Here is a 24,621-nt window from a genome sequence, read left to right on the forward strand (position 1 = left end):
TATACAATATAATTGTCCAGGTCATGCATCTATAGAAATGTTTGTCCTAGAAACACTGAATTATAGATGAATTAGGTTTAAAGGCATCTTACGAGACAACATTGCAAATTTACCTGCTTTGGGGCATTTCACAATATCTGTACTTGGGGAAACATATTTAGGATGGTTGGATGACATTTTCTTACAAAATGAGAAGACACTTGAGCAATATTTTCTCCAGTTTTATTATTAAATACAAGCTGGCCAATACTGATAAAATATACACCTAAAAACAGAACTAACCCAAAGGACAGATGATCACCCTTTGTGGGTCCGTGCAGTAGAAGGGGAACCCAGGGGAGAAAAAAAAAAATATTAAAAAAAAAAAAAAAATATGAGGCCATCAGTAGATAACCTCATAGACTGTGGCTTTCTTGTCACCAGAACCTGTGACAATGAACTGGTCATCAGTGGAAACATCACAGCTCAGGACAGATGAAGACTCTTTTGACTGCAAATAAATTAAAATTATAAGAGAAGAAGCATGACATATCCACACAGGCAAAGCTAAATGTTTAGTGTACATATAGAATCAGATGTTTAATCCTATTCTTCGGTGTAGCAACAAGGGCACAGATGGCGACAAATAATCCTATAATTTTACTTCCATTACTAGACGTTTTAGATGTAAGGGTGGAAAATGAAATGTTCTTAAGATTAATGGTGAACTGTGGGCCTAGTTTCTCCAATATAACCTGGGAAGATTTGTGCCACCGCTCACGTTCTTTAAAGGAAATGTGGTATCAAACAGCTGACCATGTATGATCTGGATGCACCACATCTGCTGTTCGAGGATCTTACACTAGCTATGAGAATAAGGGTTCCAAGTACCTTCTCCCAGGATGTTAGACATGTACCCCAATAGGGCATACAGACAGATGTAGGGATTGTCCAGGTTGGCCAAATTCTAAGTTTTATAAAACACTGTATAAATGCTATATCAAACCTGGGCATTCCTTTCCTGGGTGCTATAGTAGGTTTTTTGGTATAACAGTCAAACTGACTAACAAACCTTGATAAGGGACTTGGAATTGGAATTTTTTATTCTGTCTACAGAGCTGAAACAGTTGTTACAATCTATTGAAAGCAGAAGACATTAACTTTTGCAGGTCACTCACCTGGAAAATGCTGGCTCCGTACGGTGTCCGCCAGGCATTTAGTAAGTTGTCCTTGCCAGTACTTACAAACCATTTACCTGAAGAGACATAAGTGCCAATGGTAAGTCCTCTCCATGAACTACAGTACTTGAGCTACATTCTTAATTTTTCATAGCGGCCAGCTCTCCTTGGTTAGGGGATTTTGACACCAAGCAAAAACTTGGTGATCGTCTGCTTTGTGGTTCTGATTCTTTTATGAAGTACAGCAACCGTTCTATTCCCAACCATGATGTGTGCTGGAACCAAGGAGACGGTCAGAAGTTTTCTGCCTGGCTAGACAGGCCATTAGAGCTTTACAACAATGTTCTTTTACCACAGCACACAAGTTGGCAGTATAAAAGACTTCTAATTGGGAGCAGTGGCCAAACTGCAGTAGAGAGAAAACCTGCCATTCTATGCTGGCCTGTACGCAGCAGTCCTCATGGCTTACTCCCCAAAAGGAGCAGATTTGCATGAATATTTGTAGATGAACACAATGGCCTTTTAAAACAATCAAATTCACATATAAAAACATTATATTAGTACACCCCCATTGCAAACTAGTCCATCTAGCATTTGAATTTCCTCGATTTTTTGAGGACAGCATCAAGTCTTCTAGTTCACTGAATAAGTTGGAGACATGTTGCAACATCTTTTTCCCCTTCAAGAATGACCTTTTTATAGAGCCTGGATGGAGGGTGATGTTCAAACTTGTCTCTTCAGAATTCCCCATATAACATAAATGTGTTTATAGTATATATTAGATTATGAATCTAGAATTTTACAAGACAATTATATCATTCGGGCAAGTGACTGGTGAACATCTCAAGCCTCCCACACAGTACATAACCGTCAACCAAATGTGTGTGGCCAGCAAACCTTTTACCCCGACCTCTGCATAAAGATGCATACTCAGCTGAAGGCGCGTTTTCATGGAAAGGAGCTAAAATGGCAGCAATACTTACCAACAATAGGCCACAACACAAATGTACCACAGGATGCAGTATAGGGACTTGCAAGACAATGAGGACCCTTGACGTGGGTAGCAAGCTTGTGTATTCGGGCCATAATATCAACCAGTACCTCATGCATTATATACATCTTTTTGTTGCACATTTTTCCATTGTGCAGGCTGGGCAATTTGGGGCCTCTGTCCTGTGGAGTGTATTTATGGTACCAGAAGGCCCACCTTATGTAATAGTAGGGGCGCTGGTAATCGGCTGTTCTACGGACAGAGGTACAACTCACATAATGGTGTGAATGGCACCCTAAGCAAGCCTGTGTGTATTTGTAATACTAAACAACCACCTGTGATGGATTTTTCAACATTTTTTCTTTGAAAATAAAAGAAGCAATTTCACCTTTCCCACACCCCTTGCCCCAGGAGCAAGCATGGCAGAGGAGTTGGTTTTCTCCTGTCAGATAACTGTTTTTTCACCCAAATCCCACTGTCACCCTCCCTTACTTTGAGGTAAATTCTGTGCGCATCTGCTCCATCACCAACCTCCAAATGGCTGTCATCTACCACCCCCCAGGGCCAGCCACCATCTTCTTCGACCACTTCACTACCTGGCTACTTCATTTCCTCTCCACCAACATCCTCACTATCATGGGTGACTTCAACATTCCCACTGACACTTCCATCTCAGCTGTCACTAAACTTTTTTCTTCTTCCTTTGCCCTCGCTCAATAGTCTTCTGCAGCTACTCACAAAGATGGCCACACATTGGACCTCATCTTCACCTACCTCTGCTCCATATCTAACCTCTAACTCACCTCCCTCTCTCTTTCTGACCACAACCTGCTTATTCTCTTCCCTCTCCTCTCCAGGTCCACAATCCCCACCCCACAAACTTGAACACGCTGCAGCAATCTTAAACACCTCGATCCACCCTCTCTCTGAATCCCTTCTCCCTCTTACAGACAAGTTCCCTACACAATGCGGATGCCGCTTTATAGAACACCATAATAGCTGCAGCTCTCAAATTGGTCACCCCTCTCACACATACCAAAGCTCGCAAAATCAGACAACCCTGGCACACCAGCCTGACCAAAAAGCTGAGCGGAGATGGAAAAGATCACACTCCAACAAGGACTTTGTCGCATTCAAACAGTCCATTACTTTCAAGGCCACACTCGCTGCAGCAAAACAAACCTACTTCTCATCTCTCATATCCTCCCTGTCTCACAACCCTAAAACAGTTATTCAAAACTTGCAATTCTCTCCTCCGTCCCCCAGCACCTCCTCCCTCTCCACTCATCTCAGCTGAAGACTTTGCCTCATTCTTCAAGCATAAGATTGATAGAGTAAGCTTTGGCCTACAACCCCCAGAGTCCCTCCTCCTAACTGCTTAGCCCTCCTCCTCCAAAGCCAACCTCACCACAGAAGATCAACTTTCCGCCCTACTCTCAAGATCACATCTCACCACCTGTGCACTTGATCTGATCCCATCACACGTCATCCTAAACCTCGCCACATTCTTCATCCCAACCCTAACCCTTCTCTTCAACCTATCACTAACAACTGGTGTTTTCCCCTCATGCTTCAAACATGCCTAAATCACACGCATCCTCAAAAAGTCCTCTCTTGACTCATCCCCTGTATCTAGCCATCACCCCATATCACTTCTCACCTATGCGTCAATAGTACTACTGGAACATGTTCATTTGGAACTGTCCTCCCACACCTCTCTTTTTGCTCCTTTTTCGAACGCTTACAATCTGCCAAAGCCAAGCGACAATGCTCTGTCCTCCTGCTCATGGCCCTGTCTGCCTTTGACAAAGTAGACCACTCCCCTACAGGCCCTCTCATATGGGAATAAATGGTGCTATAATAATGCATGATAATTTTATTCATCTCCAGAACTTGCAAGAGTGCTGGATTTCTCCTGTTTCTACTTACTAGACAACCACCTCCTGATGTTTGTAAGTGGTTGTTCCACTAGCATTTTGCAATTGTGCTGCCCCCACCTTTACCATGGGGGCCTGTTGTGTCTTGTGCATCTGTGTTGGTAAGTATAGCTGCCTTTTTTCCTGTAAAGTTTTTTTTTTTTTTTTTAATTTACATCCTTTTTACAAGTACTTACCACAGGAAGCAAACTGCAGAGACAGGACACAACTTTCATGAAGATGAAGCTGGTACTTATCAGGTTTAGAAACATGTAACACTTCAACATTGCTGCTCTCCATCCCCACAGCTAGCCACTCGCCTGTAGGGCAGTAACCCAAGGAAAAGATCTGTATGTTAAGAAAAAAAAAAAGTGTTGACATATCAAAATTGCAGTTCACAAGCGCTTGAAACTAAGAATCCGGCTCCACTTTAAACACACACAGCGTTGACATAAAACAGGATTTTTGGTTGCTTACCGTAAAATCTGTTTCTCGGAGCCTTCATTGGGGGACACAGGAACCATGGGTGTATGCTGCTGCCACTAGGAGGCTGACACTATGCAAATAAAAAGTTAGCTCCTCCTCTGCAGTATACACCCTACCGACAGGAAGTAGGATATTCAGTTAGTGAGAAAGCAGTAGGAGAAGCAACGTGTAAAAGAGGAATAATAATAAACTTTATTCACATAGCGCCAACAAATTCTACGGCGCTCCATAGATTAACAGTTTCAAACACTCGAAGAGTGTTCAAAGAACTCAAACGTATACAGTAAACAGAGCTGTTCAACTTGGGAGGGTGCTGTGTCCCCCAATGAAGGCTCCGAGAAACAGATTTTACGGTAAGCAACCAAAAATCCTGTTTTCTCTATCGCCTTTCATTGGGGGACACAGGAACCATGGGACGTCCCAAAGCAGTCCCTGGGGTGGGAAAAACCGACTTCCATCAGGTCCGAGGACTCACCACTGCCGCCTGCAGGATCCTTCTGCCCAGGCTGGAGTCCGCCGTAGTTCGGCGAAACGTGTGGATGGAAGACCAGGTGCCGCTTGCAAAGCCGTCAGCGATAACCCTGTGATGTACCGCACTGGAAGCGCCGACTGCCCGGGTAGAGTGAGCCTTTATCTCAGGAGGGGGCACTCTTGTTCTTGACCCGGTAAAGCTTCCAAAATTGCCGATCTGATAGAGCGAGCAATAGTCGCCATTGCCGATCTGATAGAGCGAGCAATAGTCGCCTTGGAAGTCGGCAGGCCTCTACGCACGCCATCAGGGATGGCGAAAAGAGAATCCATCTTTCGGAAAACGGCTGTGCTAGCCAGGGAGATCCTCACTGCCCTGACGAGGCCCAGCCTGTTCAACGATCACTCCAGAGGATGAATCGGAGCTGGACAAAAGGAAAGGTATAACGATGTCCTCGTTGAGGTGGAAAGATGAAAAACCACCTCGAGAAAGGAAGGAAGGCAGAGGCCTGGGACCACCTTGTCCTGGTTTAAAATCAAAAAAGGAGGTCGGCAAGAAGCGGCCGCCAACTCAAAAACGCGGCGGATCAAAAAGATGGACCTGAGAAAAGTCACCTTCCGAGATAGAACTGACAGGGAAAACTCCCTGAGAGGCTCAAAGGGGGGAACCCCTAAGCACAACCAATCCAACCTATAAATGCCATGAATCCACAGAGGCCCTGTACGGAGGGACAGCGTGGGCTACTCCTTGAAGGGAGGTCTTAACCTGTGGCTGAGAAGATAACATCTTCTGAAAGGGAAAAAGAGCGCAGGAACCTGGTCCTTTAGGGAACTAAGAGCGAAGCCCGAATCCAGCCCTGCCTGAAGGAAAACCAAATGGAAGGCAGGGAAAAAGGACATAGGTGAAAAGTGGTTGGACTCGCATCAACGAAAGTAAGCCTTCCAGGTACGATAGTAGATCCTGGAAGAAGACAAAGGCTTCCCAGCCTGGATTATAGAGTGACTCATCTGGGCCGAAAGGCCGGACGCTCTTAGAACTGTGGAGTCCACAGCCACGCCGTTAAACTGAGCGACCGATAATTCGGGTGGCAGATCGGACCCTGAGACAGCAGATCGGGTCCGCCCGGAAGACACCAGGGGTGTCCGCGGAAGATTGGCGATGTCTGCAAACTAAGACCTCCTTGGCCAATCCGGGACGATCAGAATGACCGGCACCCATCCAGCCTTGATCTTTTTCGACAGCTTGGAAAGCAAGGGAAGGCGTGGGAACCGATAGGGGAGCCCGAACTGCGACCGAGGAATGGCCAGAGAGACAACACCACTGAGAGGATCACGGGACCCTGGGCCGACCCGAGGGACCTCCTGTTCAATGGGGACGCCATGAGGTCCACCTCTGGAGTCCCCCATCGAAGAGCAATCCGATAGGAAACCTCCTGAAGTACCATTCCCCTGCCGCGAGGCCCTCGCGGCCGAGGAAGTCGGCGGCCTAAATGTCCACGCCGGGGACATGCACTGCGGAGCTCACCAGGACCGTTGCCTCTGTCCAAAGGAGGGTCCTGGAATCTCGGCCGAGGCCAGCAAACGCCGAGTCCACCCCTGGTGGTAGACATATGCACTGCTGTGTCATTGTCTGTCTGGATTCGAATTGGCAGGCTGCTGAGAATCCTTACCCAGTGAAGGAAAGACAGAAAAGATGATCCGGGACTCGAGGACATTGATCGGCAAAGGAGGCTCCTGCACCGACCAACAACCCTGAAAGAACAGGAGACAAAGCCCCGCGCCTCCGCGAGCGGACGGGCGTCCGTCGTCACCACCTGCCAGGGAACTGGAAGGAAGGATATGCTGTGAAGGATCTACTCTGGGATAAGAGAAGTGACCTCGGCCACCAGTCGAGGAACCATTTGACCTGGGAGAAAGCCGGATCGGACGATGCAGGGAGAAGACAGACCTGTACCCTGCGATAAAATAGCCTGCTGAAGAAGTCTTGAAAGAAACGGGCGAAGGGCAAACTGCTTCCGATGTTGCAACCAAACCTCCTTAGGGCCGAGAACCCTGGAGCAAGCGAACTTCCTGACAAAGGAGGGATATCCTGTCCTCGGGAAGGAAGACTCTGGTCCGACAAGTGTCGAAGAACATGCCCAGAGATACGAGACGCTGAACAAGACGGAACTTCTTCCTGTTGATGAGCCACCCGCAACGGTTAGAATGTCGGAAAAGATGGATAGACTTTCAGGAGCCTGAAACCGAAATTCCTGAGCCTCCATGAAAGTGATTACTGAACGAGGGAATATCATCCTGTACAGCAAATGGAGATCCGGACTGGGACGAACCTTGCTGTCCTCTGTCAGTACAGAAAGATTCGAAGAGAAGCCTGTGAACCGATGAACCATTCCTGTTCTGGGACGGGAACGTTTACCCCAGATTTAAGGAGGGAAACAATGGCTGTAAAGAAACCCGGGACTAGAGCGGGGTCTCTTGGAGGTTGGGATTTGAAGAAAACGATCCCAGGACCGTGAAATGAAGATTTTGTATCTAGAGGATACAAGTGCCCTGGCCCATGCGCCCTCTACTGAGGAGACCCAGACGTCCCTGAGGAACAGGAGACGGTTGCCCGGTCTGAGAAACGGGCTGGGACCTAGTCGTGGGTCATGCCTAGGTGGAACTTCCAGTCCTGGACCTGGAGAATCCACCTTAGGAGTAGCAGGCACGCCAGGAAAGAGTGAGTCGAAGAATACCTTCTTCTATCTAACGTGCCAGAGGCCTCTGCTATTGCGAAGAGGAATCTGATGCCGCAAAACTACGAAAAAGGTCAAAAAGACCGAAGTAGCCGCCTAAGGGGAAGTAGGCGAGGTCTGGAGAAGGGGACTGGTGCCGCCAGTGTCGTCCTTAATAAATTTGGTCCAGCTTGGAACCGAAAAGGACGTGAACCCTGAAAAGGCAGGCTCGTAAGGGACTTCTTTGATGACTCTTGAGCCAAACAGTGCGACAGCTGGCAACAACATTACTGGACGCCTGTGCGGCAGAAGACGCGACGTCCAGGGCACAAATTATTCCCCGGCGTGAGAAATCTGGGAGGCAAGTTCCGCCAGCCGACCTGATGGAGCTCCAGCTTGAATGCCCCAACGGAGTTGTTTAGCCCCTCGGATACAGACTTCGAAACCCAAGTGGAAGCCCAAGCTGGGCATTGGGATGATTCGGCAGTTTTGAGAGCCGACTTCACGAAGGATTCCATGATCCTATCGATGGAATCTTTCAGAGCCGCCCACCGGACAGCGTAAGGACTGTGTTGGTGGCAAGTTTAGCAGCCGACGGATCCACAGGGGGAGAGGTCGTTCTCTAATGCCTCTCATTCCGGTTGGCAATGAGATCCGGAGGAAAGAGATATGAGACTCCAAGACTGTCTCTTTGAGAACGTCTGGTCGAATTCGCTCTTTCTCTGGACAGAAGCTCCTTGAATTCAGGATGAGGAGCAAATACCTTGGGAGGTAGCTTGGACCGTCTAAACGAAACCGCCTGATCTGCAGGTTTCGTAGAGGAATCTTTGATGCCACAGGTCTGATTGGTCGCTCCAATGAGGCTTTGAACCATATCCCTCATGTTAGCGATTTGGTTCGAATCCGGCCGCAAATTATCCTCCGAAGGCGTATCAGAGAATGCCTCGCCTGACTCAGGGGAGGAGGATCGGGAGGACGCCGACTGCAGAGGAGGACCGAGTGTCGAGATGGAGCGAGAAGAGGACTCAGACTGGCATTCCTGTCTGGACCTTTTTCAGCTAGCCTTGGAGGGCTCGGACGGAGCTTTCAGCGACCCGGTGGCTACTGCGGGGGTCTGCAGGGGTAACCGATCCAGCACGGACACCAGGGTTGAGACACCCGTGTTAGATTGGCCACCGATTGAGACGGAGAGGAGGCCCAGCCTGGGACTGGGGAATCACTCTCGGGCGGATCGGCTGGGGGATCCTGGGCGGTGGGCACAATCGGGTTGCTGCAGGAGTAGGAAGACGAAAATGGCCCCCTTTTTTGCCCGAGTGGATAGAGGGCAGGGGGGGGTGGGGGCAGAGGGGAGTGTCGGTCTGCAGAGCAGAACTACTCACGGTAGACGAAAAACGGGATCCGGAGGACGCTGTTCGGCTTGATAGGATGGGCCTCCGGTAAGAAGTCGTCTTTTAGGCAGGAGGGTGATATGAGCTCCTGCTGCAAATTGGACCGATCTGCGGATGTGACCGCGGTATGGGCTCCTGAGATGTTCATGTAAAGGAGTCCCAAGATGGCGCCAGTGGGCGGAGAGAAGGCGGGCCGCAGTGAAAATGTCGGGCGGGAGAAAAGCCCGCCCGATGAGAGAAGAAAGGGGGAGGAGTCCGGCACCGGAAGTAGGCCCAGGCAGAAGCCGGGGCCTAAATTAGCGATCGGTGCCGGCATGGAAGGGCCGCAGCGGTGAACAGTGCGCCGCAGAAAGCGATAGGTGAGCGGCCGCCTACAGCGGCGAGAGTAGCGCAGCCGCCGGTCCAAAGCGGTGAGGCGGTCTGGCAAGCCGCCACGCTGAGGGAGGATGCGCGGCGCTGTAAGCGGCCAGAGGGACGCAGCTGCAGGGGGCCCGATTAGCGATGCGGCGGCCGTGCTGAAAAGAAATGAACAGCCGCATACAGCGGCCGGAGCAGGGAAGCCGCAGCGATGCGGCGGCTGGTAAGCCGCCGCGCTGAAAGGAAATGAACGGCCGCATACAGCGGCCGGAGCAGGGGAGCCACTGAGGGCCGCGCTAAAGCTGGGGCTGGATAGAGGGCAGGGGGGGGGGGGGGGAAGCCTGCATGACCCGAGGCGGGAATGTCCCCCCCTGAGCACGGCCACGCAGATAGCGTGCCCGGACAAGAAGCGGCGCGGTGTTCCGTAAAGGCAGCCGCGCCGGGACAGGGAGGCCGCATCCACGGAAGTGGCGCGGCTGAAAAGAGATGCGATTCGCATCAGAAAACCCCTAAATAGGAACCCCCTTTTTAGGATCCAGGGAAGCCACAGGGTGGGGAGGGAAAATACTCACCTAAACATCCCCCGCCGGTACTAACCTGGAAGGAATGAGACGTCCACGGAGCTGATGGACGTCCTCGTCTCCTCCGACCGACAGACTCTGGTGGGCGAGTGGGTGGGGGACGGAGCCAGGACCGGACTTCTAAGCACGCTTGTGTGCTAGGATCTTGGTCCTGGTGAGGGATCTATGAGGATACGGGGTGGCAGTACACGCCGTACTCATAGTCCACATTGTGGGACTACAGGTGTGACTGTTCACCCTGTATCCCTCCGGAAAAACCTGAAAGGAAACGACGCACATTGAGGTAGATAAGGGTCTAATGAAAGACCCGTGTCCACCTCCTACTGACACTAAGCTAAACTGAATATCCTACTTCCTGTCGGTAGGGTGTATACTGCAGAGGAGGAGCTAACTTTTTATTTGCATAGTGTCAGCCTCCTAGTGGCAGCAGCATACACCCATGGTTCCTGTGTCCCCCAATGAAAGGCGATAGAGAAAGCTCTTCACCACAAGGCTTCTGATGATCCATTCGCATTAACTCCATTCAGTACCTGAGAGTTGAAGTCATGTTGCTGGAGCTGTCTGCCTTCTCTCAGGTCCCAACAACGAACTGTATTGTCCAGGCCACCAGTCCATAGTTTGGTACCATCATGAGAAATATCTATACAGCTGGCACCATCTGTGTGTCCTTGAAATTGCCTAATGTAAAGCCAAGATCAGACAAATGTAATATTTTATGGACTAGTCACAGCCTTAAGTAGCTAGACCTGCTTACATCTATATATTCACAGGATTTGCTCAATAGTATTACTAAATGTCCCTCAAAACAGGGGACCCTGTACCATACATATTACGCTATATCACTCAAGGTGTGATCACAAACAAATGACTTGACCTCACCATGGTACAATGTAAAATCACATTTATTGAAAAAATTATTAAAAACAACATATGTAGAAAACAAACAAGGGTACTGGAACCACAAAAACGAGGGACTTTTCTACCATAGGTTACCCGCAAATATACTGTGAACTATCACATGCGTAAAAATAGTATCTCACAGCGATGACATGCCTGAAAGTGCTCTGAGGTACACATGTCCACCTGGCTATAGTGATATATGGATCTAGATAGCTAAACGCTTATATTCTAGGTGTCCCAGATGAATTATGCTCCCCCAAGTAAAAGGCATAGACACGCAATGAATAGAGAAGTATACCTGATAGTTGACCACATAAGGGGGGGGGTGAACCTCGGCGTCCCTCTGCCCCGATGCGCGTTTCACACCGCTTCTTCAGGAGGCGTGTCAGGGCAGGGGGTTTAGCCGGCTTAAGTATAGTGGCAGAAGAGATGATTGGATCCCGGGGCTAATGAGTACTAAGGTCAGGTGCGATGTAGTGACCGCTGTGTGAAATCTAGGCGTGTATCCTAAACATCATCATACGGAAACAGGATATCCTGTTCCGCATACTTTCAAGATATACCTAATGCCTCCTTGTACGGAAAGCATGTCGGCGCTTGCGCAGATCTCACGGACCGTGCAACCAATGGGGAGCCGGATTGGTTGCACGCTCCGTGATATCTGCGCAAGCGCCGACATGCTTTCCGTACAAGGAGGCATTAGGTATATCTTGAAAGTATGTGGAACAGGATATCCTGTTTCCGTATGATGATGTTTAGGATACACGCCTAGATTTCACACAGCGGTCACTACAGCGCACCTGACCTTAGTACTCATTAGCCCCGGGATCCAATCATCTCTTCTGCCACTATACTTAAGCCGGCTAAACCCCCTGCCCTGACACGCCTCCTGAAGAAGCGGTGTGAAACGCGCATCGGGGCAGAGGGACGCCGAGGTTCACCCCCCCCTTATGTGGTCAACTATCAGGTATACTTCTCTATTCATTGCGTGTCTATGCCTTTTACTTGGGGGAGCATAATTCATCTGGGACACCTAGAATATAAGCGTTTAGCTATCTAGATCCATATATCACTATAGCCAGGTGGACATGTGTACCTCAGAGTACTTTCAGGCATGTCATCGCTGTGAGATACTATTTTTATGCATGTGATAGTTCACAGTATATTTGCGGGTAACCTATGTTAGAAAAGTCCCACATTTTTGTGGTTCCAGTACCCTTGTTTGTTTTCTACATATGTTGTTTTTAATAATTTTTTCAATAAATGTGATTTTACATTGTACCATGGTGAGGTCAAGTCATTTGTTTGTGATCACACCTTGAGTGATACTGCTTACATCTATGTATAATGCAGAAATTAATCAAGGAGCCATGATTCTGGATTTGTGTGACATACCTGACAAGTGTCTGGTTCTGCAAGTCCCATACTACAATATTGCCATCAGAGCAGCAGGAGAAACAGACTTTGGCATCTGGGCTAATGGCAAGGGCATAGCAAGCAGGAGCAGAAGAGGTGAGCTCTGCTTTTATCCTCGGAGTGGGCGATGCCAAGTCCCATATAGACAAAGTGCTGGCCTCACCCCCAACAATAAGGCTGCGACCGTCTGGAAGGAGTTTACAGGAGCGGATATAGTTATCACGATTCTGTACAGGAGTAAAGCAAAATTCTACAAGTTAGGTAACAAACATTGACTCCACAATGCCAGTCTACAGCAATTTGTTATTTAATAAATGAGGATAGGATATGTAAAACCTGTTCCCCCCCCCCCCCCCCCAAAAAAAAAAAAAAAAAAAAGAAAAAAAAAAATGCAAAAGGGAGAGCTAGCCGTCACATCTGCTCTGGCGAGTAGGTTGAAGTCTAAAGTACACTGAACATTTTAGAAACTTGCACAACATACTGGACAAAAAGAACCAGAATGATTCAGGAGAGCCTTACCAAGCAATCAAGTTGTGCCACAGGAGTCTTTGTGCCTGGTTGCCCAACATCCCACACTTTGACACAACCTTTGCCTCCAGTGTAGACATGACGTGTGGAGTTGCTTATAGTCACAGCACAGACCACTTCACCGTGGCTTAATGTATGCAATTGGCGAGCGTGACGGGGGATTCCAGAACCTATTAGAGCATCTGGAGGAAAGGGGACAGGCTGCATCTGCCCATCTGCGCTGACATGAAAGGAATAGGCTCTACAAGAAGGAACAAGAGACAGTGGAAAAGAAGAAAATGATGCATGTCTGCTAAAAAAAAATGATTTTTTTTTAGATAAGATATTATTCTGTAAGGTTGTTAAACGTGCTAATCAAACTCAGTGTGGTCAGCAAAAAGTAGAATGAGCTTTGCAAAAAGTCCCTTTAAATCTTGCACAATGTGGCAAAACTAAAGCCCAACTTATGGTAGTGAGGAGCAAATAGGCCAAGGTCTGCTATAAGTCACCTTTAAACATCTGTGGTTGTGGGTCACTTAGTTCAGCATTAAAAGTAAATTGTGGTTTCTTAAAAGCATTATTGATCTAGAATATGTGGTGCCGATAGTTTATGTCTCTGTCCTCACACACCAAAGCTGTTAGATATGGCACAACACAAGGTAATGCTAGAGAGAAGTGTGAACGCATTGTACAATTTCATCTGTATAGTCATCCGTCGTCTAGACCTAGTCATTAGCCTGCCCACACAATGTAGAAATGTGTATTCAACACACTTAATCCAGGATAGCATGTAGCTAAGCTGATGTGAGTATAGTACAATGGTACAAACATTCTGGATGGAAAGCCGTGTCCTTATTTATCAGGAATTATTATCCAATAACTCCAAAGTCCTCAATGAACAAATTGACTAAACCGTATCTATAAAAAAAAAATCAATCATACAAGCCATTTTCATTTAATCACCTGCTTGTAAGATGATTATTTTGCCCAATCAAATACAGATAACAGAAAATAAGGAATAAATGGTGAAAAAAAAAAAAAAAAGAACTCACGGCTTTCCAGATGTAGCTCCAGGAATAGCAGCCCCCAAACTCCGCATGTGTGCATGAGGGTCATAACCAACCTAAAAGGGGTAATATAATATTAGTGAGTAACACTACATCTACCAATTATTCTATGTCCCAAAGTGAGGGGACAAATGCCACCTGACCATGCAATGTAAGGCCAGTATACGAAGAAATGTGAAGGACTGAAATCAAATGTACAAATGAAAATAATGCCGCCACTTACTAAAGAGGATCTTCCATAAGTTCCCGCAGCAGTGGCCCCATTGATCTGTGGAGACATGATGTGAAGACTAGCATAGGCTCCGGCTCCCTCAGCATTCACAGGATGAGCAATACTAAACGCAGCTGGATAGCCAGCCTGTGTTCCCAAGGGGGCCCGAAGTCCCAAGGCTGTGAAAGAATTTAGATACAGATTACATTGGATACAAGGCAAGAGGAGAATGGCTTTGATCTTTTCCACAAAAACCTATACTCACCTAGAGGGTCAATAGCAGGTTTACTGGAGAGAGGTCGGAACTGAGATGCACTAGCCCCACTAGGTCCAGGCGTGCTCATATCACTCTGAGAGTTCGGAGTGCTAGACTTCAGGCCTGGGGTCCCAGCCTTTTCTACTTGCTATGAAAGAAATTAATCTTATCTACAGAAATTGGACCAGTTACAACAATGTAGGTTTTTGCCGTCCTGCAAAACACTAAATGTGCTACCGCCTCATGCAAGCGAGGTCAGAATTTAAGTACCGTGGGAAGATCCTTGCTCCTGGACGGGGATACACTGCTGGATGAAGTCATGGAGTTTGGACTTGCTGGAGGTGGTTCCTTTCTTTGGAGGTTGGATTTCTCTACCCCATTTTCTCGTGAGGAGTAGGAGTGAACACTATGAGGTGAAGCAGGATCCTGGGAGGATAAATCACACATTGTAGCTTCTACCATTTGCCTTCATGCTGAAGCATAGCTTAAAAAAAAATGAACTTACTTCATCCACCACAAGATTGTCTTCACTGCGGTCAGCATCACTACCCTGCAAGAAGTACAGCAGAGATGAAGGTCTGATAAGACTTGAAAAGCTACTGTGTGCGGCTTTGGGAACTGACTTCTGCTCATGTCATGACTTTATCTGCTTATCAGCGCCAGCATTCGGAGCCTATGTTGCTGTAAAGATCATCGTAACATACAACCAAGACTTACATAATCCGTTCCAAAGTCTTTTTCCTCAGTTTTGCGTTTTTTGCTGCTGTTCAGGTAATCTGATAAGGACCGCACACGCTCCCCATTTGGAAGAGTAACACAGCTCTGTTAAGGAATAAATGGATTCAACATGATTAGAAAAGGCGGGAAAGCAAGCAAGGTCTTCACCCAGAACATTTACTACTCTAAGCAGCCAGAACACATTTACTCGTGGCAATGCAGCCATTTTCTGAGAGAGCATCTGTCATATTAGAAGATACTACTGGGAGTCTGAAGGGAAATTTTTTTTAATGAACGAGTTGTATTCACATATAGAACTCATCCCTATAATATATGGGGCTGCTCACTAGTCCGTGTATTTTTTTTTTGGACAGAGTAGTCAGGAAGAAGAAAAAAAAAAAAAAAATCACTTATGTGTGAATAAGCAACTCTTTCTCTGAATGCCAAGATGGACGCCCAATTCATGACATTCTATAAGGTCTGAAACGCAAATCAAGAAAAGACCCTCAACATGGTGCAATAGCATATTTTATCATTTGTAAACAATCGCTCTAAAGATAGAAAACCAGCATTTCGGTGACAAATGCACATGACCAGAGTAGACTGGCTGAGAGAAACTGGAACACAATCCCCAAGCATGGCATCTGAAGATGAAGCACATAAATGGCTGCTGATCGGTGTTTTTGGTTATTCAGATTTAGCATCGATTCCACCAAGACCCAATGTCTTACACAGTTACAGCTTAATCAGAAGCCTACAATGCAGGAGCAGGAATTTAGATCTAAGGAAGACAATATTCTCCACATCCCCTCCATGCACAAAAAGCCCACACAGTACAGCGTTATACTTACAGGCCCTGGGTCTCTGTCTGTCTCCATGGAAACGCATGAGAAGAGAAAAGGGAAAGATGGGGTTAATTTTTGTCAAGATTATTAATTTATCATCTTTCTTTCCCACTGAGAAATCTCACTTACAGATCTAGATCTCCCAATTTCTCCTGCAGACAACCCCCCAGCCCTGCAAACGTTCCCCTCAGTAAAATGAAGTAGCAGACGTCATCTCACACTCAAAAGGGAAAAACAAAATGTAGATTTCCCTGTGCACCTCAAGTTTCTCTTTCATTTGGTTTTCCTTGCAAAAATCATTTTTTGCAATGTACATTAATATTTCACAGTCTGACTTGCAGCTCCATGGCGCTCAAACCTCAGGTTATGTTCTACTGTATACCGGCAGTGCACTGGAGGTCTTAAAGGGGCTGCCAATTGCCCACCTGTAGTGCCATTTTGCATACAACTGGGTAACAGCCATGTGTTACATGAAGAAAAACAGACAGCCTCAAAGTCAATGTCAATCTACCAATCAAATGTGCCAAAAAAACAGTCACCTCAGAGGATATCCTTAAAAGAGGTTTTCCAAAAATAAACATTATACTTACCTGCTGAATCCTCTTCACTCCAATCTGGCAACGATCACGTGCCACACATCATTCCCATCAATGATTCAGCTAATCACTAACCTCAGTAATGAGATTTGTATGGCACGTGATCACTGAAATCCCGATCGACTGCAGTCCCCATGTGAATGACGCATGACATGTCATCACTGCAGGACCACTGTGGACCACCACAGCACCAGCGGATGTCAAAGATAAATAATGGGTATTTATTTTATAACAAGCCCTACTCATTTTATAAAGTTTTGTAAAATCCTGGAAAACCCCCTTGAAAAATCAAGACTGAAGAATCAACAAAAGTTACTAAACTAACCGGTATTTTTAGTACAGAAATTCAGAAAGTGCGATTGCATATGGAAAATGAAGTCACTGTGCACATGTGAGTATAAAAGGTATTACGTGAGAAATCTAGAATTACCTCTGTGCTCGGCTTCAGTCAGTACCTCTTTTGCGGCAAGCTGAGACTGTAGGCCAAGGACACCAGAAAGGGCCAGCAGACTGGAGGCACTGGTGGCAGCAGCCAGGTTGTGAGGCTGCAAACTAGATGGGTGAGGGGTTAGTGGAATAGGGGGTGCATGGTGTGAAAGGTGCTGGGCTTGTAGCTGGTGCTGTTAGCCAAAATCAGTGGTTGTGGAGAGAACGTGTCAAGAAAAGAAATAAATGGAGAAAAACAGATAAAGTTTAGGTATGAAATTCAAAGTAAACATTAAAATGTAAGTCATATTAATCTAAAATTCTCAAGTGGCCGCCATGTGTAAACGCAGATGTAAGGCTAGAGACTACTTGTCGTGCAACCCCAACAGATCTACATTCAACAAACATCAAATATAGATAAAACATACCCCAATGGCTGCATTTAGCTCTGCCATTGTCACTTGTTTAGCTCGTTCAACTGCTTGGACAACTTGCTGCTGATGCTGAATTTTGAGTAAGAAAAAAAGTAAGAATATATATAATATAATATATATTATATATATATATATATATATATATATATATATATATATATATATATATACACATATATATATATATATATATTATAGATACACACACAGCCAATGTACAAGACTTACCTCTTGAGACAGAAATGGCACCAACTGGGCACATATAACATTCAGACGTTTGGCAATTTCTGTCTAAAAAGAGAATACAACCTGGGTTGAACTATAATGAGAATCCAAAAAAATAAAAGAAAAAATAGAAAAAAAAACCTTAAAATTACTTTAGGGTCTACCCATTTTAAAGAACCATTCACCCCTCTAGTAATAAACAGTTTTATACATACTGTCGTGGCCAAAGGTTTTGAAATGCTCACAAATTTTGTTTGGTTTATTTCACAAAGTTTGAAGTTTCAGTTTTTATATTGGAAGTTTACATTAAGTTGAAATGATGAAGAATGATCAGATGAATTGAAAAAAAAAAAAATTGCAGTCGTTCCTTGACATGAAAATAAGCTTAAACAACTAGAACCCAATTTCAACTGAATTTGAGCCCATCTACAAAATCACCTGCTTACACCATTTCAGCAATTTTCTCATTAGCACAGGAGAAAGTATTAATGAGAACACAATAGTAGCCTGGTTGCTGTAAAAAGGGGCCAGTGCTTGAAATAATGGTCTTCTTCGGTTAACTACACTTACCTCCATAGAAAGACATGCAGCCATCATTGCTTTGAATCAAAAGTGCTTTACAGGCAAGGACATTGCTGATGTTAAGCCGGCCCCTAAAGCAACCATTTAGGCCTCAGGGCGCAAAGGAAATCCTTTAAGTGCCAGGACCATGTCCTAAAGAGTATTCACCTAGGTTATGGAGCTTGCTTTTGAATGGCAGTAGGCAATTCTCTGAATCTACACTTACAGAGAAGTGAAGGCTTTTAGAGGCTGGCCTGGTCAAGGAGTGACTTATTTGCGGCCCTTTAAGAGAAACATAGAAGTGATGGACTGACATTCAGGAGGACGTATATGGATTTGGACTGTTTAGGACTGGGGTAAAATTATTTTCTCTGACAAAGCCATTTCAGACTGTATGAAACATCTGGAAGGATGCTTGTCCGGGGGGGGGGGAATAAAGTGTGAGCCCTACCACGAGTAGCTGTGTAAAGAAAACATTTAAAATTTTGTGTCCATGGCCAGGAAACTCCCCAGATCTTAATCCCATTGAGAAACTGTGGTCAATATTCAAAAACCTGGGCAGAAAAACAAAAATAAACAACAAAAAATATTATAATTATTGTAATAAACTACAAAGACTGACTAGACAGTCAGGATATGTAGAAAAGGGAGACCGATGTTTCAGAGTAGACCACGTTGCCGTATAAAAGAAGCAGCTCCAGCGTGGAATAGCAATTTTGCAGTTTCTATTTTCACGCATTTTGTGCTTGCACCGAGCTCTTTTTCAAGAACAAACTACATAGACAATTGTGCTCATTAAGTGATATACACCATGTCAGGGGGAAGGGCAAAATTCTTGAAAAATAAGGGTAAGTTCACATTAGGCAGTTTTTCAGCGTTTTTTTCTGCAGCAAAGCCTGATCTCTTGGCAGGATAGAAGCTGCAGAAAAAAAGGCATGTTTTCCTTGGTTTTTCTTGCGGCAGTTTTGGCATGCTAGATTTGTCTCTTGTAGATGCTTTAAGTGGTTTTTTTTTTTTTTTTTTTTTTAAAACACTAAAAAGTCATTCCATAGAATCAAGTTTTGGGACAAAAAAGCAGCAAACCCTGATACCTGCGATTGTTCATCATTTTTTCACCATCTATTCAAGTCAATGGGTGAAAAACACTGAAAACCAGCTAAAAGAAGTGACATGCTCATGTACAGCACAAAATACCGATGACAAAAAAAGGTGTGTGCATGAGATTTATGAAATCTCATAAGCTTTGCTGATACTGTAAAACGCAGCTGAAAATGGCATAAAAAAGCAGCAAAAACGCCCAGTGTGAGAGCGAACACTGTAAATATTGAAAAAAATAAACACAAAAGGGCCAACCAGAAATAGCAGACAGGCCACATGAATGTAAAGTTCAAAAAATAATCAATTTTATTGGTATCAAAATGATTAAAAATCATATATACAGACCAATCATATTGTTAAAAAGTACCTCCGATCAAAAATAAACAGGTCACATGTGAGCATCTCCTATATAACTAAAGATGCCATTTTTCGGCCAGCCACTAAGTGGTAAATTGCCGTAAAACAACGTAATGGTGGTGGAAAGAATGTATGAGGAGATCTAAAAGCCACAATGCAGAATGCTATGAGTGTACGTACCCATTAAACACACCAAAAGGTCAGTGGAATAGACATGGCTAAACATGTAATACCAAGGAGAGCACCTAAACAGCGGTACCATGTGCCAAGTAAAAACTACCACTGATTACACACCTACTAAATCCCCACAGGTCCTGTGTGCTCCTCTTGTGGTAATTATGTTTTGAGGTTTCTTTTTACAGCTATATAGTACCCGCCAACTTTAGGTGTGTAATCAGTGGTAGTTTTTACTCGGCACATGGTACCGCTGTTTAGGTGCTCTCCTTGGTATTACATGTTTAGCCATGTCTATTCCACCCATGCCTTCCATTCTGCTAATGACCTGAGGTTAGCATCCTCAATAATCAGAAACTCTCACTCTTGTCTGCAAGACTTCTCACGTGCTGCAACAATTCTTTGGAATGCACTACCCAGAATAATTCAATTAACCCCCAATACCCACAGCTTTATGCATGCCCTAAAAACGCGTTTCTTGAGACTGGCCTACTGCCTCAACATTTAACTATCCCTGTTTCACATTCACAATTTTCACCATAACCAGGTTCCCTGTATCATGCTCTCAGACGCTTTATGCATTTAATAGCCCTCTGTGTCTGTACAACATACTGGTTGGTAACCGGCTCATGCAGCATTATATGAACACCCGATTCTTACACTTTGGCTGGTCGGAACAATAAAAGCAAATGTTACCATCCAACTCTCGTGTCTCCCCTCTTTCCTCATAGATTGTAAGCTTGCGAGCAGGGCTCTGGTATCTGTTTATGTGATTATTGTTATTCCGTATTGTCTTTTATTGTCTGTACAAGTCCCCTCTAAAATGTAAAGTGCTGCGGAATATGTTGGCACTATAGAAATAAAATTATTATTATTCTACATCTGACTCACAGTTCTAAAATGACTGAAGAAGCAAAGTTTGTGAAAATCAAAAGTGGGTCAGTCAAAACTTTTGGCCACAAATGTAGAATTGGAAATATAGTAAGACCCTTCTCCCAGAGCAGCAATACAAGATATATGACATCGACAGCTATGGTACCCTGATATGTGGCCTTTACAGCAGGATGCTTGTAGCCAGGAAGACTAGAAGCCATACCCTAATATTAGAGGCCTGTGCCCAGGCTAAGAATATTCATCTCCAAATTACAGTACTTATCACAGAATCGTCCAAATCACAGCAGATGTGAGATTGGGAAAAGCAAGGGGGTGGGCGGACCCCTATCTGAGTGAGGGATGCATTATGTGAAGGGCACACGAGAGGACACCACAAGGCACAAGCCTCTTCCCCTGTTGTCTTCATGGCACCACTGCCAGGACCGAGAGTACGGCAGGGAAGAAGCTGCCCCGGGGGCTGTGAAGGATTTTTACTTCCGTGCAGAGAGAGGAGGGCCTGGCTCATTAATGTGCAATTTACTGCTACTTTAACTCACACAGCATGAGGAATGAATAAGCTGCTACCACAGCCAGGAAAGGAGGGAGAACATGATGAAGGAAGGAGTGGGAGGAAGAAACAACACAAACAAACAGGTGTGGCTCACGGCAAGTGCAAAAGGAAAGATATGGAGAAAGCTGAGGTTTCAAGAAAAACAGGATGGATCAAAGCCATAACCGTCATGACAATGAGTAGGGATTTACCTGTTTGTGCATTTCAATATTCAGCCCGTAGGACATCTCATAATACTGCAGGAAGTCAGAAAGATGGATGTTAATAATATAGTCACATAACAGGCCTAATTGTGAATACACCAATTAAGACGGTCGTATAACAGACATATTTCTGGTTCGCATTCTGGCCGCAATTCCTGGCCCGACTGCATGTCTCTGGACCACAACGTACAGCATCAGGTTTGTCTATGATGAACTTGGGGGTTATGATGTCAGGTTGGGAATTGCAGCTTTAAAGTGATCTGAATTAGCCCTTAAAAATAAATCTTTTTTTCCTGCAGCCTTGCATTTGAAACATGTGCAACCTCATCGCCAAAGCTTCCAATCTAGTGTGGGCAACTGAAGAGCCCATCAGATGCCCAGAAACAGCGAGTCCTGGCCTCGATTCCTAAGAGCTAGCACTCTTATTACACAGTCGCCAGGGAAGCATGCCATGTGGCAATCCCAACAGCCTTCAGAACAGGAAACCGATAGAAGGAACTTATAAGGTTTGCCAACACTTTATAGGCGCAATTTTGCCAAGTAAATGGTTTCCCAAACTCATCACTCTGAGAATATTGCAACAGGAGCTAGTGAGCAAAACGAGGAGAGAACGGATACACTAAGAGCAGAAAGCCTAGGCATTTTTAAGTGCCTTTTTCTTGGGAGGCAGAAGTGGAATCATAGAATGCTAGTATTGGAAGGGACCTCCTGGGTCATCTGGTCCAACCCCCTGCTCAAAGCAGGATTCACTAAATCATCCCAGACAGATGTCTGTCCAGCCTCTGTTTGAAGACTTCCACTGAAGGAGAACTCACCACCTTTTGTTCCACTCGTAAGTATGAGTTAGTATGTCACCTGTTCCACTCATTGATCACCCTCACTGTCAAAAAGTTTTTTTCTAATATCTTCTCTGTGTGACCGCAAAACTGCAAGTGTGAAAAAAAGCATACAGGGTTTTGCAGCCTCATCTTTTAAACCATAATCAGCAGCTTAAGTCATTTCTAGAGAACTGTGGTATGTGGTTTTGGGGGGCTGGGAGGCAGAAGACCTTTGTGCTTTATAATAAGTGTAGTGCAAAGAGGAAAATAGGATTATATACGGTGTCCAGTGCGCATGTTCAGCCAAGCCCCATATGCAGGCCATAGTTGTGGGTCCTATATAGAAATTGTAACTTACTCCTGGCGCACCACCATCCCCGAGGAAAGAGACTATGAGGCCTCAGGCACACATCAGTCATACCTGCAGAGAAGTTTCACTCACCATGACATAATGCCTCTGGATCTCTGTCTTTTCTGTTGCTAGCTTCTCACACTCCATCTTTAAACTTCATGTAATGAAAGAAGAACACACTTAGAGAAAAAAATGCTTCATGAGGTTAGTTTACCATATTACTGCCAGCTTTACTAAAGTAGTACAGTATTACGTCCTAAACACTGCCACTCCGAAGGCTGTGACCCAAACTTGGAGCGCCATATTGTTACAGTGATCAAGGGAGAACCTTGTGAATTTTGGACGCTTGGGAAATATCACAGACTTTTCAGTACCATTGTAATACTGCACTTTGAAGCTTGTCTGATCTCAAAAGTGGTGTCTACTACTTTAATATTGATGAACTATCCATAACAGTCTGTCCTCCAATCATATTGATGAACTATCCTAAGGAAAGGTCACCAACATAGAAATACTATAAATTAAATAAAAAAAATAAAAACACACAAAACCCCCCTTTTAATGATTTTTGTTCCCAAATAAAAGCATGTTCAACTTTAATTAAAGTAGCCTCTGGTCATAAAGGGCAGTGTCCTTCCTTACAAAGCAATTAATACAATATTTCAAAGTCCTTTTTAAGGATAATTTAACCCAAGTCCACTACATAGGCATCGACTGTGGTGTACAGCAGACATCTGCCTGCACCTTCCACAATCTAAAGGCTCATGCTGACATTACAGTTTATGACAAGTGCCATCCACAGTATTCACAGATAGCACTCATACCTGTGATAGTGTATGGGGCCCATGCACATGTCCAATTTTACGCAAATTGGGCTCAGCCTGTTCAAAAATCCAAGATATGTCCACCTTTGTTCCGAGGGTCGGATCAATATCGGCAATGCAGTTCTATGGATCCGTTAAATAAATACATGGATGATCCTCAACCATACTATAATCAAAGTCAGTGAGGCCTAAGACTGCTCTGAGCCCAGTATCTTAGCAATTACAGAACATTTACACCAGTAGATAATTGGTGCTTTTTTCCCCATTATCTGACGGTATAGACTTTACTGATGACCACCTGCCGAATAAGCAAAACGTTCGTTTTTTCTGAGCATATACAATGTTAACAGTAGCACATTCCCCAATAACTGGAAGCAGTATGAGGACAGAACAGTCAGACTAGCGATCATTCTAGCCCATCATTAACTCCATAACAACCGCCGATACACATTAAAAAAAAACCGAGGACATTAAGGGGCCCTATTCTCTCATTGCCGTTTTAAAATGGCGATTGGGAATAAGGGTATAGCACTCCCATAGTCGGAAACTCTCTGGGGTAGTCTAGACCCTGGAGAACACTATCAAGGCACGTTTTTCCGATCTTCGATCACATGATCGCGATTATTCAATGAATAACGTCAATCACATAAAAATAAAAATAAAAAAAAGGCAAGTGAATGGACAGTGTGCTCTCAGATCGGCCAGCACCAGTGAAGATTATTCTTACTGGTTAATTTTGAGCACTGCGATAGAACTATAATTAGTATGTCACCGCTCCCAGTGTCATCCCCTTAATCGGAAATAATGTATAAAATAAAATTAAAAAGAAAAAAATTATATTTCTTTTATTGCTTGCCTTGCCACTATGGTCAGGGTTGGGGTTAGGTTTGGCCTGGGGTTTTTCAAAGGTTAAAAAAAAAAAAAAAAATTACAATATGACGACTAATGTTAAGTGCTCGCTACAGTTTGCCTTGTGGGCCGCTTGAGTACCTATGATACTCAATGCATACCCGAGCACCCCGATGCAAACCTCGAATAGCGAGCACTTGCTCTAGTTTCCAAACTGGGGGTCACTAGTTGGGGGGGGCGGGTTACATTGTTTAGGTACATCAGGGGCTCTCCAAACACAACA

At 45.0% G+C, this 24,621-nt stretch overlaps 1 protein-coding gene across 1 annotated transcript in view; it reads right to left on the reverse strand.

Annotated features, from left to right (window-relative positions):
- Positions 1-205: 205 nt before the first annotated feature.
- TLE2 (TLE family member 2, transcriptional corepressor) overlaps positions 206-24,621 on the reverse strand; it is a 55,620-nt gene continuing 31,204 nt past the window's right edge. The window contains exons 4-21 of the mRNA XM_069739488.1: positions 22,756-22,819; positions 21,484-21,528; positions 17,662-17,724; positions 17,428-17,502; positions 17,004-17,193; positions 15,984-16,000; positions 15,133-15,237; positions 14,921-14,965; positions 14,686-14,841; positions 14,425-14,563; positions 14,172-14,338; positions 13,934-14,004; positions 12,894-13,143; positions 12,354-12,601; positions 10,589-10,736; positions 4,262-4,412; positions 1,158-1,234; positions 206-490 (exon numbers count right to left, since the gene is read on the reverse strand). Of these exons, the coding sequence (XP_069595589.1) occupies positions 383-490; positions 1,158-1,234; positions 4,262-4,412; positions 10,589-10,736; positions 12,354-12,601; positions 12,894-13,143; positions 13,934-14,004; positions 14,172-14,338; positions 14,425-14,563; positions 14,686-14,841; positions 14,921-14,965; positions 15,133-15,237; positions 15,984-16,000; positions 17,004-17,193; positions 17,428-17,502; positions 17,662-17,724; positions 21,484-21,528; positions 22,756-22,819 (2,119 nt within the window). The 3' untranslated portion in view covers positions 206-382. The remainder of the gene's footprint in view (positions 491-1,157; positions 1,235-4,261; positions 4,413-10,588; positions 10,737-12,353; positions 12,602-12,893; positions 13,144-13,933; positions 14,005-14,171; positions 14,339-14,424; positions 14,564-14,685; positions 14,842-14,920; positions 14,966-15,132; positions 15,238-15,983; positions 16,001-17,003; positions 17,194-17,427; positions 17,503-17,661; positions 17,725-21,483; positions 21,529-22,755; positions 22,820-24,621) is intronic.

This window comes from Ranitomeya imitator, chromosome 1, assembly GCF_032444005.1.
Source record: "Ranitomeya imitator isolate aRanImi1 chromosome 1, aRanImi1.pri, whole genome shotgun sequence".
NCBI classification, from domain to species: Eukaryota; Metazoa; Chordata; class Amphibia; order Anura; family Dendrobatidae; genus Ranitomeya; species Ranitomeya imitator.